The sequence below is a fragment of the Sinocyclocheilus anshuiensis genome, unplaced genomic scaffold (genome assembly GCF_001515605.1).
Source record: "Sinocyclocheilus anshuiensis isolate Anshui unplaced genomic scaffold, SAMN03320099.WGS_v1.1 scaffold199, whole genome shotgun sequence".
NCBI classification, from domain to species: Eukaryota; Metazoa; Chordata; class Actinopteri; order Cypriniformes; family Cyprinidae; genus Sinocyclocheilus; species Sinocyclocheilus anshuiensis.
In genome coordinates this window covers 2,523-21,640 of record NW_015552582.1, presented here as the reverse complement: position 1 = coordinate 21,640, position 19,118 = coordinate 2,523, and the positions used below count along the sequence as shown (strand labels likewise).

At 40.6% G+C, this 19,118-nt stretch overlaps 2 protein-coding genes across 2 annotated transcripts in view; one reads left to right on the top strand and one right to left on the bottom strand.

Annotated features, from left to right (window-relative positions):
* Positions 1-5,133, top strand: part of LOC107665411 (transmembrane protein 165-like) — a 6,035-nt gene extending 902 nt beyond the window's left edge. The window contains exons 2-6 of the mRNA XM_016456286.1: positions 2,761-2,992; positions 3,560-3,735; positions 3,851-4,036; positions 4,753-4,858; positions 4,959-5,133. Of these exons, the coding sequence (XP_016311772.1) occupies positions 2,761-2,992; positions 3,560-3,735; positions 3,851-4,036; positions 4,753-4,858; positions 4,959-5,035 (777 nt within the window). The 3' untranslated portion in view covers positions 5,036-5,133. The remainder of the gene's footprint in view (positions 1-2,760; positions 2,993-3,559; positions 3,736-3,850; positions 4,037-4,752; positions 4,859-4,958) is intronic.
* A 10,203-nt stretch (positions 5,134-15,336) lies between these two features.
* LOC107665285 (circadian locomoter output cycles protein kaput-like) lies at positions 15,337-18,416 on the bottom strand (the record flags this gene model as incomplete). The annotated part of the gene is made up of 3 exons (XM_016456116.1): positions 15,337-16,682; positions 17,655-17,928; positions 18,232-18,416. Coding segments are annotated over 3 exons (771 nt in total), but the record flags the coding sequence as incomplete, so codon positions are not given.
* Between the last annotated feature and the right edge of the window lie 702 nt (positions 18,417-19,118).

Below are 19,118 nucleotides of genomic sequence, written 5' to 3'. Positions count from 1 at the left end.
TTTGACCCGTGATCAGTCAAATCTGACTTCTGCAGCTCGTGTTGGGTGCAGGGTTGTTGTTGTTTTTTTTTCCACGAAATTAGGCTGCTTTTAAACTTGCCATGGGTTGATTTTCCCAAGTGGGTTAAAGGTTTGAAATATTGCATAAACTACATTTGGTTGAGGGCTGTTTTTTTTTTACTAGCATGGGCTTTGGATGCAGAATTAAAATGATGTAATAGTTGTGATCATTATTTTACCTTCCATGATCATTCAGACACGATCAGATGCAGTACTGACACACTGTCAAGTCTGCATCAAATCAAGCACTCTGTAATCGCAGGTAAACTGTCTGATCAGTCAGATGTTTGTCATGAGAAGTGTTCCACAAAATAACTATGGTTAGCAGACAGTTATAAGAGTTGATGTTACAAATACATCTTTTGAATATACTGCGTGAACTCATTGCCCCGTTAGCTCGGAGAGCTTTATTTTCCTTCCTCAACAAGTTTTGTCGGTTGTTTTGTTTATTGGTCTAATTCTTGTTTCTTGGGTTGCATTGGTTAGTCACTTAATTAATTATCTTGTGCTTCATTCCCCCCTTCTGAATTATGTTGCATTGATAATGAGTTATCACAAAGTAAGACTGTTTAGTTGTGCTATCTTACAAACAGTATATAGTAAATGTAAGTTAAAGTGTCGCAGATGTAACCGGTTAAAAGTTAACTTGGAGTGGCGATGAGGTCTTAAAATGTATGGAAAGAGTCTTAAAAAAGGTCTTAAAAGGTATTAAATTTAACTCCATGATTCCTGTATATACCCTGATCGACATTTTTATATTTTGGTATTATATTTTTATGTCAAGAATTTGCCCACCCTTCACAAACATGTGCGGGACCATTTTATTGGTCAGAGACACATTGTGGAGACACATTAAGCTTTGACTCTGAGGGTTTGAGAGCAGATCAAATGAAAAACCCAGGTGCAATGATCTTTATTAAGTGTTTTTGTAATTATGTTGCTAGTTTTTAACATGCTAAGTTGATCGTCCAAATCAGTGGTTCTCAAGCAGGGCCTCAGCAGAATTCCAAGGGGGCCCCAATACGTCTTGAAATGATTTATATTTAGTTATAATAACAATCAATTTAACTGATTGAACATTTTCATATTTTCATTTTATTTGTAATCAGGGGGGCTTGGCGTAAAAAAGGTTGAGAACTTCCGATCTAAATGAAAGTAGTATCATAATGGCATTCATTCACAGCACACATATATAAAATAAAAATAGTATAAGTTTGAAAAGTTAACTTGCTGGACTGAATTTATAGGATTACTTAAAGCATTTGAAAAACTGATAGAAAGTTGAACATGCATAATAGTGTTGTCACGGTACCAAAATTTCAGTATTCGGTAAAGCAGCCCAATTCCGCGGGAAAACCGCGGACTTGGCAACACTGGAAGAGGATAGCTTTTAGATAGCGCATCAAGAACCGGGTTGACTCGGTACCACCGGTACTTAAGAAAACCTGGTACTGTAACGTTTTCATTTTTTTTGTACCGACTTGGTACCGAAATACCGGGTCTTTTGACAACACTAATGCATAACATTCTTGTTCAATTCTAACATTTCTATATGTAACTCTACAATTTATTTCTTTGGATGAATAAGCAATCACACTACTACAGTAGTTGACAAAATCTCAGGAACTGCTGTCCTGAACAGTTCAGTTTTGTACCCCAATATTTTCCCAACATTAAAGGGGTCATGAACTGAGAAATCTAAATTCCCTTGATCTTTTGACGTATAAAAGGTCATTGTACTTAAAAAAAAAAAATCCTGTAAGTTTCAGAACTCAAACGTTCTCGTTATCTAAAAACAGCTTATTGAAGTCAATCTGCCAAAACGACAGGTTGTGGAATGTGCCACTATGATGTAACTGTGTGACTAAACCCCGCCTCCGCAGAAGATCTTCAACGCCTGCTTCTACATCACTGCCTGTTTAGCTCCGCCCACCGATCACACATGTAGTGTAAATAATGAGAGAGGCAAACACAGGTCTGTGCAGAAATCAAATGATAAAGATGGCTCCGAAGACAACAAGACGCTGTGCAGATCCAGACCGACCAGAATAGACCAGAACTTTATTTGCGGATTCGTTCATAATCAAAGCACAATTCGATCCAGGAATTTCAGAAAGATTAAAACTAAAAGACGATGCTGTGGTGACCGTATTGGAACTGACAGTAATGTTGCACCACACAAGTGTGAGTAACTGTTTTTATTACGTGGTCACTATTGCTTTGTCTGTTCTTCCAGATCGTTTGATATGTACTGAGTATTTATGCGTTTTTAACCTAAATCACAGCAGCTATCTATGAAAGATGTAGGCTGTCAAACATACACAACTGTTAGCCAATCATAGCAGTGGGCGCTTACTTCAGAGTCTACAATCCACCACGCCTATTCAAACAGAGTGTTCTGATGAGGGTGGTTACAACAGGACCGAAAATAGCCTATTACTTCTAAATTGTTTTTTTTATGTAAAAATCTTGATAACATTATATTTATAAGTGGACCACAGAGAACAGTACAAAATAATAAAAAGTGCAGTTCATGACCCCTTTAATCCTTGCTTTATAGATAAAATACAATAATTCTTATATTAAAATGCAGAATTGTATCTCTAATTGTTGTAAATATTTATATTGCTCCATATTTTGAATAAATTTGTTGCCTTTTCTATTAATGGACGTAACATCTGAATCATAATTTCTGTCCAGCTGCAGAAGGCAACCGCCGGTCACGCACCCGGCCCGGCAGTGAGAGTCGATGAACCCAATAAGGGAAACCTGGGCTTTATTCATGCCTTTGTGGCAGCCCTCTCAGTCATCATTGTCTCTGAACTGGGAGACAAGACATTCTTCATCGCAGCCATCATGGCTATGCGCTACAATCGCCTCACTGTTTTGGTGGGCGCCATGTTGGCTCTGGGACTCATGACGTGTCTGTCAGGTAGGTTGTTCAAAAGCACCTTTACTTTTTAAATCATGTTCAGAGGTTCATATGCTTCACCTCACATCTCATCTTCTACTTTTCACCAGTGCCTAAGACTTTTGGTGTCGCATGACTTTTAGTCTCAAATCCCATGTATTACATATGTTGATTAAACTATTATCTGACATAAAATTAATAAGCATTAAAAGTAGCTAGATTTAAACAAAAATGTTTTTTGTTTTTTTTTTATCTCTGGGTTCCTATTCCTATTCTCGTCTACCTTAGAAATACATACAATGCCAATGAAAGTCTTGTGAGATGTTTACAGGATATCATTCATCGTGCAAATATTATAGTATATTTGCATCCGTCCAAAACAATGTCATCATGGTCACAATATCATGGTCTAAAAGACTTCTAATGACAGGCCTTTTTGTCTCTTTACCACTGTCTTATATAAGTATAAGGGTTAAATTTTAGTTTATAATTCAGTGCTTAGGCCACCGAGTGTTTATCTACCATGTGTTACTTATAAAATCCTTTGAATGCACGAATGACCTATTTTTCTGTCTGTCTTCTCATTAGTCCTGTTTGGTTATGCCACCACCATTATCCCACGGATTTACACCTACTACATATCAACAGCGCTGTTTGCCATATTTGGTGTGAGGATGCTGAGGGAGGGACTGAGGATGAGTCCTGATGAAGGGCAAGAGGAGCTGGAGGAGGTCCAGGCTGAGATAAAGAAAAAGGATGAGGAGGTAAAATCTTTCTAACTCTAGTGTGTTTGTTCGCAGGTGTGGCTAAATAACATCCACTGCATAATTGAAGCATCTTATCTGACCTTTGATTGGTTGATTTCCTCTCCTCTCGCAGCTTCAGCGCTATAAGCTAGCCAGCGGCGCACCCGACATGGAAGCAGGGACGGCGGCGACCATATTACCTCAGAGGAAGTGGCACAGCGTGATCTCACCTATATTCATTCAGGCACTCACCCTCACCTTCCTCGCTGAGTGGGGTGACCGCTCTCAGCTTGCCACTATTGTGCTGGCTGCAAGAGAGGTATGTACACAGGATTCAAAATTAGACCTTTTATTTGATTAAAAAGAAAATTATTTCACTAAAAATACTTTATAACTTTTCACCATTTGAAATATTCTCAATGCCCATAAAACTGTATTTTGCATTATATAAAAAAAATTGCTAACCTGGATGAGATATGTTTTAATTTATCATTTTAAATCAATTTTATTCTTACTTTAGACTTTTATTCTGCAATATATTTCATAAATAATTAACTTTTACTAAAAGTACTTCGTAATTTTTTACCCATGAAACTGTATTTATCATTTAAAAAAAAAAAAAATGGTTAAGATATATTTTTATTTATAATTAATTTTAAATACATTTTCTACTAAAATTGTCATATTTGACCATTTTAAATATTTGTAATGCCCATTTAAAAAATTTTATATATTTTTATTTATAATTAATTTTAAACAAACCTTCTACTAAAATACTTGTAAAATACATGTTTTACCATTTTAAGTATTCTTAATGCCCAAGATAAAAATATATATTGTATTATATAAAAAAAACTGTTAACCTGGATAAGATGTATATTTTTATTTATAAAAATTAATTTATATAATAAAATATTAATTATATTAAAGTAATTAACTTAAAATAATCCAGCACTCTATATTGCTCACTATTAGCAGCTAGCAAATGACTTGAGTGTTGTTAACTGTAAATAACTGGCCGGGTTTGTGCTGCAGGATCCATTTGGAGTAGCAGTTGGAGGAACATTGGGACACTGTCTGTGCACAGGCCTGGCTGTTATCGGTGGAAGGATGGTGGCTCAGAAGATCTCCGTTAGAACCGGTGAGTCATTTAGTGCAGTACATTATGTTCTGTTGGTTTGCATAAGCACTGACCTATATCCAGATTTATTTGATGATATTTCCTGTTGCTTTCTCTACAGTTACAATCATTGGTGGAATAGTTTTCCTTGCCTTTGCGTTCTCCGTCCTCTTTATCAAGCCCGATTCTGGATTCTGATGGAAGAATTGACTCTTGGTTTCATTTTGTATATATGCAACCCAGACCAAGTGGAACAGAGAGAGACTGCACAAAGACTGCAGATGGCTTGTTTATATGTTTGAGTGAATCTCTTTTGTGCAAGTAAAGTATGACTGAATGAATGAAAGAAAAAACATTTACTGCTCATGTCTTAATGAGCATTTCAGTTTTTTTTGTGTTTTTTTTTTGCTTAATCCCTCCCTGTTTTTGTCTTTCTTTACTTTCAACCAGACACTGTTCTATTTTTTGATGATCATTATATTTCCCCTGACTGTATGCTGCCTAACAATTTACTTGAACTTGCCAGATGTTTGTCCTGGCATATAGTAACATTTTAAATAACAAATCTTGAATCTTGTTTACTTTTTGTTTTACCCGTTTGAGCAGTGGGCTATGGGTAAATACTGGCCTGGTTCCATAGGCGGACTAAATTGGACAAAAATGCCCCTGCACAAACAAATTAAGTCTATTACGTCTGTTGCTAACAAAATGAATAGGAATAGACAGTGTCGATTGTGGCATTAAATTAAGATCTGCTCATGTTGCACCGTATTTCATTTTAGGTGTTTTAGGCGTTTTTAGGCACATTTTAACCAATCACACACATATCTGTTGAGCTTAGGAATGCAATGGCCAATCAGAAACGTTCAGATGAGTCGTCGTTCAAACATCGGTAGCAACGCTGGGTGTAACTAAAAAGGTGCCATTGTCTGGTGAGGTCCGGTTGGGGAGTTACGGAACAATCTCATATCGCATAATCTTATTAACTGTTTATCTCCTGAACTGCAACTGTCTTTACCACGCTGTTAAGCGCCAATCCCACCATGCAGTCAATTTCACTGGTTAAGGTTAGGGTCAGGTGTGGGGTAGGTTTAGATGATAGCATAGTGTAGGAAATCAACACTTTAATTGACACAACCAATAAAATCTTTAGAATCAGCTGTGGGGCAGAGTTTGCACTGAAGTGGATTGGGGGAAAAAATTGCTCATGTGTGTCATGTGCCTGTCTGTCAGTGGGAGGAAGCCACGCCCTATTTTGGAGCTCCCACCCTGTTTTGGAGATCCCGCCCCCATTTGGAGATCTCCAGGCTGCAGCTATACCCTTCTCGACTCTTGTGAATTCTCTCATCATAAATAACAAAGCGCAGATTCTTGCCTAAAAAGACGGGTTTATGATGTTTAATACATTTGGCTGCTTTTAGCCTTACCCTGGAGTTGGTTCACCCTCCGCCTATGTTCTACTTTATTCAAGTTCAAGCTTGCTTGACTATAACAGCTCTAAAACTAAAACCAGATGAAGCACTGTCACTCTTCCCTATGACCGTCTACCCACTGCACAGCAGTACATCTACTCGCATCTCAGGAGTATTTAGTGGGTAAGAGCCTTAGCAATATAACGGTCACAATTCCCTCATCAATAGCAAACTATAGTACTGAACTGAATGCTGAATTATAGGAACTGCCTAGTGTCTAAACTGCCTGTTCATGGTTTGTCCTTTATTCATACCATATTACCAAAGGCTTGAGATGTAGTATGAAATAATGTCAGATCTGATTGCATCATCACATGTGGCCTTTAAACCCAGTCACGGTATTTATTGGTCATCATTGTGCACTCATAAATGCATTTGTGCTTCTGTCACTGGTCATAAACTGTTAAGGACAGTCATGCTTTCACAAGCTCCCCTGAAAGAAGCACACGGCATACATTTGCTCTCTCATTGTCTAGGAAGACTAATTTCTTAAGTCTGCCCTTTTCCTCTGAATGGTTTTTATTTATTCTACTATGGAGCAGAGATATTGATATTTTGTCATGGTTGAAGAATTTGTTCTATTGAGTGCGTTTTTTTCAGGGTGACAACATTTTCAGGGTGACTGTCAATATTTGACAGGGGTTAACTTTGGAGATTGTGCTGACTAAACTAATATAGAAGAACTGCAAAAATATTATTCCTGTAAATATTGAATAAAAAGGTCAGTCTCAGTCAGATGTTATTTTTTCACAATGCTGAAACTAACCACTTTCTTTTAGCCATTTTTTTTTTGTTGCCAATTATGTTTAACCAACTAGCGTGTCAAGTTTTGTCTTCATTTTGAATAAAATTCCTAAAGCTTCATATTTTGAAACCTAAGAAACATGTTAAATATTTTGATGAAAATGTGTGCTTGTGCTATATTTAAATAAATACCACTTGTCATAGATGCATGTATACATTTTTAATGAGGCCAAGACATTCTACTTTTTGGGGCCACTGTAAATCTATATTATAGTTAATTCAGGGATTTTTCTCTGGTTCATACATTAATTTTACGTTGCTTTTATACAACAGTTCAATAAACAAGAAGTTAAGGTGCGTTTACGCCATATCATAATTACCGCGATTACGAGATTCCAATTTGTAAAAAGCATTCACGTCCCCGTAGAACTCGTAATTACAACTTGTGAACTGGGAATTTTCTCATCTCATTCTAGTTATTGCTTTCTGAAAGTTTAAATATTAACTGTCGAAGACAGAAGTTTCGCCAAACATTGTTGTGTCCCATTGTGCTAAAGGGGCTATTACCACTGATCTATAATAGATATTATAGAGATCAGTGGCTATTACCCACCTTATTCCAGTAGAATATCTACTCCTTTTCAGCACAACGCTCTTAACACAAGCAAAGGATTGAAGAGCAAACACTAGAACACGGACTTAAGTGTTAAGCACTTAAGCACTACTCACACTCTTCACAACACAATAGAACAGCACAATATATTAATTAAAATAATATTTAGTATAGAAATTGTGAATGTAGACTATGTAAACGTAAATATAAATAACTTTGATACTATAGTGTTATTATCTGCAATGTCGTATTGTGAACTTGAATATAAACTTTGATACAGTGTTACCTGAACTGTGGTAATGCAAACATGTAAATTTGAATGACTTTGATACCTACACTTTGGTAAACATATAAATATAGTAACATGTATAAGTAACTTTGATGAAGTGTTAAAGATTTCCTGTACATCAATCAATCGGCATCCGTCTGTCTCGAGAGACAATGGAGTATCTGCGCCCGGGTCAGTCTGAATTGCAGTGCCTGCTGTGGCTAAACAGTCCAATACGAGAGCGGCAGAGTCTGTTGCAGTTACTACAGGTGAAGCCTGAGAATGCTTCTGTGGGCACTGACTCGGCTCTCTGCCATCTTCGCTGCCTTTTCTCCTCCCACTGGTCCTCTCTCTTTCCCTCGCTCAGCTTTGTGCTGGTCCTTACGGCGAGCCGCTAGCCGACACAAGCTTCCAAGTCTGCAGGATTCAGGCTTCCGGCTTTCAGGTCACGCTTGCAGACATCTTTGTACCGGAGCACTGGTCTGCCTGTTGGTCTGGTGCCGGAGGCGAGCTCGCCATACATGATGTCCTTAGGAATCCGGCCATCCTGCATTCGGCAGACATGGCCGAGCCAGCGTAGGCGTCTTTGTGAAAGGAGTGCGTGCATGCTGAATGTTTTTGCCTGGGCCAGCACTTCAGTGTTTGGGACACGGTCCTGCCAGGTGATGCCCAGGATCCTCCTCAGGCAGCGCAGATGGAAAGAGTTAAGTCTGCATTCTTGCCAGGTGTACATAGTCCACGTCTCGCTGCCGTAGAGAAGAGTGCTGAGGACACTGGTCTGGTACACTTTCATCTTGGTGTTGGTGGTGAGCATGCTATTGTTCCACACTCTCTTGGTCAGGCGGGCCAACGCTATTGATGCCTTGCCAATTCTGGTGTTCAGCTCGTTGTCCAAAGAGAGGTTGCTGGAGATGGTGGAGCCAAGATATGTAAAGTCCTCCACTACCTCGAGGGTGTGATTGCCGATGGAGATGCAGGGAGTGCTGCCGACATCCTGGCCCATGACATTTGTTTTCTTTAGGGTGATGGTCAGCCCAAACTCATCAGAAGTGCGAGCAAAGCTGCTGATGAGACGCTGTAGTGCTTCCTCGGTATGGGCAGTCAGGGCGGCGGCATCAGCAAACAGCATTTCCCTAATCATGACCCTGCGCACCTTGGTCTTTGCGCGCAGACGTGCAAGGTTGAAAAGGTTGCCATCGCTCCTAGTGCGAATGAAGACACCATCTTCTGACTGACTGAAGGCGTGGCGCAGCAGCAGGGAGAAGAAGATGCCGAAGAGTGTCGGGGCGAGGACACAACCTTGCTTCACGCGCTTCGGATCAGGAAAGGTTCTGAAGATAAGCCATCGTACTGGACGGTACCTTTCATTTAATCGTGAAAGGACGTGGTCATCTTCAGAAGCTTGGGGGGACATCCGATCTTGTGCAGTAGGGTGAAGAGGCCTTTCCTGCTGACCAAGTAGAAGGCCTTGGTCAGGTCGATAAAGGCGATGTAGAGTGGCTGTCTCTGCTTCCGGCACTTCTCCTGTAGCTGTCTCAGTGAGAAGATCATGTCGATCGTTGATCTCTGGGATCTGAAGCCACACTGCGCCTCTGGGTAAACGCGTTCAGCCAGCACTCGGAGTCTGTTCAGCACCACGCGGGCGAAGACCTTCCCCACCATGCTCAACAAGGAGATGCCGCGGTAGTTGTTACAGTCACTACGGTCTCCTTTGTTCTTGTAAAGCGTGATGATGTTGGCGTCTCGCATGTCCTGAGGAACTGTTCCCTCCTCCCAACACTGAAGTAAGAGTTCATGAAGGTGGTCGAGGAGGACACTCTTCTTGCCAGCCTTGATGACCTCTGGGGGAATGCTGTCACTGCCTGGAGCTTTGCCACATGCTAAAGAGTCAGTGGCCTTGCTGAGCTCGTCTACAGTGGGCAGAGCATCAAGTTCCTCCATCTCGGGCAAGGGGGGGGTGCTCTCCACTGCAGTGTCAGTGACGACGTTCTCCCTCGAGTATAGCTGCTGGTAGTGCTCTGCCCATCTCTGCATCTGCTTACCGCGGTCCGTGATGACGTCGCCTGTAGCGGACTTCAGGGAAGCGATCTTGATGGTGCTTGGGCCAAATGCTTTCTTCATGCCCTCATACATGGCACGAATGTTCCCACAGTCTGCGGAGAGCTGAATGCTCTGACAGAGGTTCAGCCAATAATCATTGGCGCATTTCCTGGCAATCAGCTGGGCATCATTTCTGGCCTTCTGGAGTGCAGCTAATGCCTTCTCTGAAGGCTCGCGCTTGTAGTCTAGCGGAGCTGTATGTTTGGCTGTGATGGCTGGCTCAATTTCGGTTATTCATGCTTCAAACCAGTCTGGGTTTTTCTTCTCCCTCTTGCCGAAGGTTGCCATGGCCGAGTTTTAGATGGCGTCACGGATATGGCTCCATCTCTCTTCAGCGCTGTTGTCTGGGCATTCCTTGAGGGCCACTTCAATGGCACTGGCAAAGCGTGTGCAAACTTCTGGGACTGATGTCAGGGCTGTGTTAATACGTGGCCGTCCTTTCTGCTTGGAGTTGTGGATCCGCTTGGGGTGAAGGCGTACCTTGCTCCCAACCAGTGAGTGGTCAGTGTCACAGTCGGCGCTGTGGTAGCTGCGGGTAGTAAGTACGCAGTTCAGCAGGGGTCTTCTGGTAATGACAAGATCCAGCTGGTGCCTGTGACAGGATCTGGGGTGTCGCCAGGACACTCGATGGCAGGGTTTGGTTGAGAAGAACGTGTTTGAAATGCACAGGTCATGGTACGAACAAAGTTCTAACAGTCTCTGTCCATTTCCGTTAAGCTTGCCAATGCCAAAATGGCCGATACAACGGGGCCAGGAGTTGTGGTTGTCTCCGATCCAGGTGTTGAAGTCCCCAAGTAGGAACAGGTGTCCTGTGGTAGGGATCTCTTTGATGGTGATCTCAAGCTCTTCATAAAATTCGTCCTTTGACTCTTCTGAGGAGCAGAGTGTAGGAGCATAGATGCTCAGGATGTTGACTGGACCTGAAGAGGTCGAGAGGTGGAGAGAGAGGATTCTGGGCATACCTGCAGAAGGCGGCTCAATTGAGGACAGCATGGAGTTCCTCACTGCAAATCCAACGCCGTGTATTTGAGGCTCCTCAGGCTCCTTTCCCTGCCAGAAGAACGTGTAGTCCTATTCTCTGAGGCTGCCGCTGGAAGGGAGTCTGGACTCCTGTAGAGCAGCAATGTCGATGTCCAGTCGTTTCAGCTCATGGTTGATGATGGTTGTCTTCCTGGCGTCGTCAACTTGTTGTAGTTCGTCAGAGTGGCCAGGGCACATGGTTCTGACATTCCAGCTTACCAGCCACAGGGCTGGCTGTTTGTTTTTTTTTCCTTCTTATTTTGCCTGATGCAGGTTTTGCAGTCTGCTTTTTGGTCGTATCCCTAAGCTCCAAGCACCCGTTGAAGCAGACAGACTGTGGCGGGTCAGCACCTTACTGACTGGGGGCTGCCCAGCTTAAGGCGGGTGTTAGCTGACCAGTGGGACACAATGATCCCTCCCACCATCGGAGACAACCCGTAGCTTGCGCCAATCCGCTCTGGGCTTATAACTCGTAACTGCCGTCTCCCGTGTTGTGTCGTCACTGGAACAGCGATACTGGAGTGACCTCTACAGGGCACAAGCCTGGGCGGAGTGTATGGAGATCGTGGGATGCCCAGTTGTCGAGATCCCCCTCTCGGCCTCACCGATGTAGTCCAAAGGAATGCAGAGCAGTACATTTGGCTGCCAGAAGAAGCTCATCCACCTAGTGGTGCAGTGTGAACACCACCCCCTCACGTGGTTTAGCCCGCCAGCTGAGGCGGTTTGCCAGGGTGTGGCACGTGGAGCCAGCACGTGAGAGATTTAGGAGATGGATGAGGACCAGTGTTGCCCGTCCACCCTACCAGGTAGGGTGCAGCTGCCGGACAGCAAAGGTACTACCTCTATCCAGACCCCCTACGCCCCCCATACATTGTTGTGTATTTACAAAGAAGTCTATGTTCGCTATGGACAAACAAGCAGACAGATGGGTCAAGGATTCTGGCACTGCATCAGATGTAACTGAGCTGGCTGCTGAGGCAAAACGTGGAAGTGATTGTGCATAGTCTATTACGACATGGCGAGAACGCAGCACGAGTTACATTTTTAACGGGATGTTTGTCTTGTTTTCCAAAGTTTGGATTTGGTGATCGTCTCCTAGCAACAGTGGCGTAGTTATTCCTGATTTGAATCTTTACTTGAATGAATCGGTTGAGTGAATGATTAATTGACTCACTGGAAAAATCCCTTCAACCAAAGCACAAATCTAATTTATGAAACTTATTTAGAGGAAAACAATCACACCCAAAAATATAGGAATAAAAACAGTCAATACAATGTATATGTATATATATATATATATATATATATATATTTAAATAATTTTATTTTCAAAATTGAATAAGGGGAGTAAACGGCACTGTTTGTTTAAAAAGTTTCCATTATTTCATTGTTAAATGTAAGAATGGCCTGGCTCACAAAATGAACCCAATACAGCACACTGTTTTCTGATAGGACAGATTTCTTTTCTTTTTTTTAATTGAGTTTAGGAAAACAGAGCTATGCTCTGGTAGCCCCTGATGGAGCATTAAAATTGGATAAAACCTAACAATGGTGAGAGTTTAAACCTATTTATTGGTTTAATTAAATAGTTTGCTATTTTTCCTCCATATTAATGTGTACTGACCAGATACATTTCATGAGCCAAACACAAGTGCTTTGCAAAGAACATCACACGTACAAAGATTAAATGATAGCAATAGAACACTGATAGACATTCAGAACTTCTAGTGCGTACATCAGAACTACAGAATATTTAACATGGTTCACCACCTCCTTTTCCACTGGGCGCTTTTAATATTTCAAAAACAAATTCAACAGGATTTTGCCATTTTCTCCCATCTTTCTCAAAGCTCTTTGGGTTAAAACGCCAGCTGACATGGAGTTGCATCGAGCACCACAGACAATTCAGAGGTACATACTGTAGAAGGCAACCATTTTGTATCGCAAAAACCCTCATTTTCCCATAATGCACCTGTGTGTCAGATCAACGGTCTGTCCTCTCAGGAAAACTAGTGTGCATGAGATCTGGATGTCCTCTTTGTGTGTGTGTGTGTGTGTGTGTGTGTGTGTGTGTGTAAATGCAGAAGAATGTGTGTTTTTGAAGAGGTCACTGTCACAAGATCAAGTGAGGAAGAGAAAGGAGGGGCGAGATTGATGTGGGTTTATTATTATTCTGAACCAACCTGAGGAAGCTGTAGTATTTCTGTTACCTTAGGGCTGACATAATATAAATCAGTGCAGAAAACAGAAAAACAACCCCTTGTACTCTAAAACATCATCACGCGTCAACAACTGCCATCTGATGCCGGTGCGAGAGGATGCACTATGCATCAGAAGGTCATTTTCGACCCGGCCTGAATTTGTATAGGTGTCCTATACTTTTTAAGCAAGATTTGTTTAAAAAAAAAAAAAATTATTACCTTCAAGTACCCCAAAACATAAGCAGGAGTCTGTAGCAAACATCAAAGACCTCTCTTACTCCTTAAAAACCTTAAAATAACCACTTCCTAATCCAACTGCATTGTGGGGAGAAAGTTCAACTGGTCCTCCAGTGTGTCACAGTTTGTTTAACTCCTTCATTTGAGGTTACAATATGGAGTAAGCTTAATTTTCTGTTCCCTTTCCTAGCAAAAGGTGTATAACAGCTGTTTTATACACCAGCTATAGTCTATCTGCATAAATTCTCTGTTCTGACCTTGCCGTAGAAAAATAAGAACATCTAATTTTCAATATATTCCTCTTTATAATGTTCTTTAAATGTTACTATAAAGCTAAGTGACAGTTTTACATTCAATCAATAATCTCGCCTTGCTCATTCTAGCCGTGCCGTCATAAAATTTCTGTGGTATTTAAATGTACAGCCATCCATCACTTTTACACGACCACAGAAACCAACACATTAATGACCGTCATAGACCGTAGGACCGTCTCGAAGGGTAGAAGAACAATAGGATGAGTTAGATTACATTATCATACTGCATTATCATAGATCACATGAGTTATTCTGCTATTGAGTGGATACTGCAACATGAACTGTGATTGGACCAGCACTCCGGGTGGTTGGATTTAACATCCCGCACAAACCAAACATTCACTTTCATATATAGTGAGGTTTGATATGGAAAATATTGGAATGAACTACACCGGGGTCTACTCGTACTAACCTGAAGATGCAATAACATCCCGCACAAACAAAACATTCACTTTCATATATAGTGAGGTTTGATATTGAAAATATTGGAATGAACTACACCGGGGTCTACTCATACTAACCTGAAGAGGCAATATTGCTCATTAGTGCGCTTACTTCTGATGATTAGAATAATAATTAAAACAATTAATAACACGATCTTGTCTAAGAAGACCAATACAAAAAATACAAAAACTGTCATCCATAAGTGCTACCTGTTGATAAAAGTGACTTTTATAAAAAAAAAATAAAAAAAATAGTGTTTAAGATTTCTTCATAAGAATAAAAGGGTTCCATCCATCATATAGAGGAAAACATAATTATTACTTTTGAACATTCATGATGGTTAACTACTAACAACGTCCCATTGAGCAACTTTGGGGAAGCTTTCATTCTAGCAATTACTGTCTTGTCAAGCATAAATATAAATCTCAAGATCCTGAAGACACAGTTAAACAGTTTAAATATCAAATTAATCAACTACAGTCTGGCTTATTTTAATTGTAACACTACAGAGGCCAATAAACAGAATCAGATTGTCAACATTAGGGTTGTTTTCTGTGCTTTGGACAACGAGCTAGAAGTTGCTAGTGACTATGTCAGAGTTACAGAGGTACTAGTGAACCGATACATTCCTGCTTTTCCAGAGCTGAGTGGAAGGAGGTTGCAAAGTCAAGTTGCTATCATTGAAATGTCATCATTTGTCAACGAGTGGAGACCCAAGAAAGGCAAGTGACAGTATTCCTGCATTAAAGCTGTGCAAATATGTGATAATTTACTATCTCTAGATAATAAACAGGTTTGGTTGTGTAAAATATTTCTGGTTACTCAAACCTATTTAGTGAATCATACCTAAAACACTGTATAACAGTGTAAACAACCATGTAAACCATTGTAAAACTAGAGAAAGCTATGGCTTAGCCTGAAGCTAATTTACCTGTATCCTATGCGATTATATTTTTCCTCATCATAACCTTGCTGTTTTAAGCATCAGTTCCAGTTTGGCAGAGTATGTAGCTATCATCGGTACATAATAGCGAATGTTGCGATGCCGCTGCCAGCCGTAAGCGCCATTTCCTACTTTTTTTTTCCCCGCCTAATCGCATGATATACTAAATCTGAAGCCTTCTCTTTAAACTATTTACAAATGTAAAACATCTCTCTGAAATATATCTATATGTTTGCAATTACTAAGGTGTATAACACGATGCAAAACATCTAAAGATTGCCTGTTCCTTTAACAGTGTTACTAAAACACGAAGGCCGTTTTAAACCAACTGTGACACTATCTGTGGATCCAGCATTGGCAGACACACACACATACGAACACATGTGCGCAAGCACATACACACACTCACCCCCATCCCACTGGAAAAAGGAAGTCTGTGAAGAGATCAGCCATTATGTGTTTTAAGTTTTGCTTTTTTCTTCTGAATATTAGAAAAAAAAAGTATATTCAAAGCTACAAATAACAGACTACGCTTTTTGTCTCATGCATCATATAAAATATTAGTTTCTCTTTCCTTTTGTCCCTATATTTACACATTATTTTACAGGTGAACTGTACAATAAAAGTTGAATCCACGTGATAATCTTAAAAATATTTTCTGACCCATAATTACTTGCGACAAGTAAAATGAGGAGGAAAGAGGAAGAGAAAGAGAGGCCAAGAGAAAGACGCCGTTTGTCCTGCGGGACTTCTTTAAGTATTGAAGCCTTCACTGCGGCTCGTTCTGCATAAATTAAACCTGTGAAAGAGGGATGACGGCACACACTGGGCATACGAGACAAAGGGGATGCGGCTATTGTGGAGGAGACAGTTTGCGGAAAACCAGACGCTGCTGTTTCCTCGCAAGCCAGCAGAAAGTTGGGCTTTCGTGGTCAGACCTCTCCCAGAATTCAGTGCAAGCAGCCGTTGATCAACTACCTATAGGTCGGAGAGGGCATGGGGTGAAAAAACAACACCCGTTTAGGTCTGGCCCTTCACCTATAAGCAGTGGAAGGGTATCTGAGAGGGTACAGTACAAAATACTGCTATTTTTTAGCTCCAAACATCCCCCTCAGAAGCCCCTCAGCCTGCAGGACTGCTCAGTGGAGATTGGGTTGTGTCCCTGACGTGCGGTCAGCTACTGAGGTGGTGCTTTGGACCGGTCTGTCATGCTGTCTGAGCGATGAGCTGCCAGTTGCTGCTGCAGTTGCTGCTGCAGCTGCTGCTGCTGTTGTTGATGTTGATGTTGCAGCTGTTGTTGTTGTTGTTGATGCTGCTGCTGCAGCTGTTGTTGCTGCTGTTGCTGCTGCTGCTGCAGTTGTTGCTGCTGCTGTTGCAGTTGCTGCTGTTGTTGTTGTGTTGCGGCTGCAAAGGTGCCTTGCTGCTGCAGGGGAAACGCTGCTTGAAGGATCAGCTGGGCAGATTGGTTGCCATGTAAAAGCCGAGGGGCCTGCGGGAGGAAGCACGAAACGTTATTATATATGGCAGGGATGTAGTGATATTGAATTCCTGGTTGATACCAATAAGACAATAATTAGTTTCATGTTATGTCCAATAATCAACATGACCAATATTATACGGTCATCTGAAAAAGTTAGGACACCCTATTGAATTCCATGGTTTTCCATATCTGGACATTCTAAAAAATATCTACAAAAAAAATAGCGAAGACCGCAATAACAACAGACAACCACACTGCCAAGCACTTGTGAGCGAGAGGGTATGAGATAGCCCAGCTTTGGTTTAAAAGAGTTCAAAAATATTTGTTATCGGTCATAACTTATGGGGAAAATTAGAGCAGACACTGGACATGGATGAAGCTTTCTAGAGCGCATGTGTTGACCGTCCGCGTTCACGCACAACATCAAATGGAGTATACATTGAAAGGCTACACGTTTGACTGTATACGCTAGCGTATGCGTGCAAAAAGGAAGTATACTTTGGATAGACTTCTTGCAAAAACATTAAACTCTTAACCCCAAAACAATAACTTTTGAATGGTAGTGTATATTTAATATATTTTCCAAAATGTTTAACATTTAATAAACCTATCATGTGATTTTAATACTTTATAATTTTAAAATAACTGAAAATATACATTGTAAATATCAGCTACACAGATAATTATTTTTTTCAAATAAAGAAACAGCAGTCAAAAATTTCAAGCATTTTGAAAATGACATTTTAAACATTTTTGGAATAAATTGCCCTTCTTTCATTCAACTTCTAAGCTTCAAATCAAGATGCACTATAAAAGCATTCCATAGAACTTCTATGCTGTATTCCAGATCTTCTAATAGCATTGCATGTGGAAGACACAGAGGTTTAGGTCATTATTCACAAAAAATCGTCACAGCCACCCTATCCATCCATTTTCTATTCAAGTCGGTATGAAACAGAAATTGTGAGAATCGTGTGGTACCTGTAGGAATTGTGTTTGCTGCTGGGCAAGCTGAGCCTGGGCCTGTCCTTGCTGTTGGGCTGTTCCTGTAGCTGTCTGTGACTGTGTTTGCGCCTGCTGCTCCGGCGTCTGCGCAGACGGCTGCTGGGTGATGCTGATTGTTTGAGCCTGGCCCTGCTGCGAGGCAAACGCAGTCACCACCTGCCCCATGAACATGGTGGTAGGCACCATAACTGCACCACACGCCACTGGGCCGGTTACTAGCTTAGTGAGGAGCTGTGGGGCAGCAGGGAACCTGTGGGAGGCAGGACGGCAAGTTATTAGTTAGCTTTGTTATGAGTTTCTGTTGGGACCAGTTGTACCGTGACATGGTCAGGAGTCCAGAGGCATTTTTGAAAAATGTTTTATTGTTCATTCATAAATAACCAATAGGTTTCCATAGCTATAGGAGCTATATATACAAAAAGGAAATGGAGGAGAGATGAGATTAATGATCATTTTTTGAGCTAGTCTAGTATTCTAATGTGCTTATTAAACTGTGTACATGCCCTTCATGTTTCAAAGTCTCAGTGTGTGTTTGTAACAGCTGCACATGTACCGTATCTGCCGGTCTTGTGCGAAGGTGGCGACCGCAGCTCCGCTGGGGCTGCTGTTCTGGGCCAAGCTTGAGGAGATCTGGACAACGTTGGCCTGCGCCGGCTGAGAGATCATCATGGTATTATACAAAGATGCAGGCAGTGCTCCCTGAAGAGACTGCAATGTGTGAGACGACCTCTGAGACTGCTAAAAACAGACAGAGATAGAAAGAACTGATGTTAGACTATATTTTATTTACGTTTATATTAGTGCTGTGCAACGATTAATCACGATAAATCGCATCCAAAATAAAAGTTTTTGTTTATATAATATATGTGTGTGTACTGTGTATATTTATTATGTATATATAAAAGACACACACATACAGTATACATTTAAAAAATATTAACATGCATTTACATACATTTATATTCATATAATTATATTATATATAAATATATTTAATATAACATTTTTCTTAAATATATACATGCATGTGTGTGTATTTATATATACAAGGGCTGTCAGTAGATTAACATTTTTAATCTAATTAATTACATAATGCTTCTATTAATTAATCTAATTAATCGCAAAATATATTTGACTGTGAAAATACCCACAAAAGATTATTTACAGCTATTTTTGTTAAATGAGAAAGTATCAATTACAAATTGTAGCTTTAGAAAGAAATATTTTATTTGATTCAACATAAAATGAATTACACATAAGCATTTAGGCTATAACGGCCTAACGTAAACTATGGAACATAAAAGAAGATAATTTGAGAAACATTGTATTTTTGATCATACAATGAAAGTCATTGGTAACTAAAACAGCTTTGTTACCAACAGTCTTCAAAATACCTTCTTTTATGTTCCACAAAAGAAAGTTCTGAAACGACATGAGGGT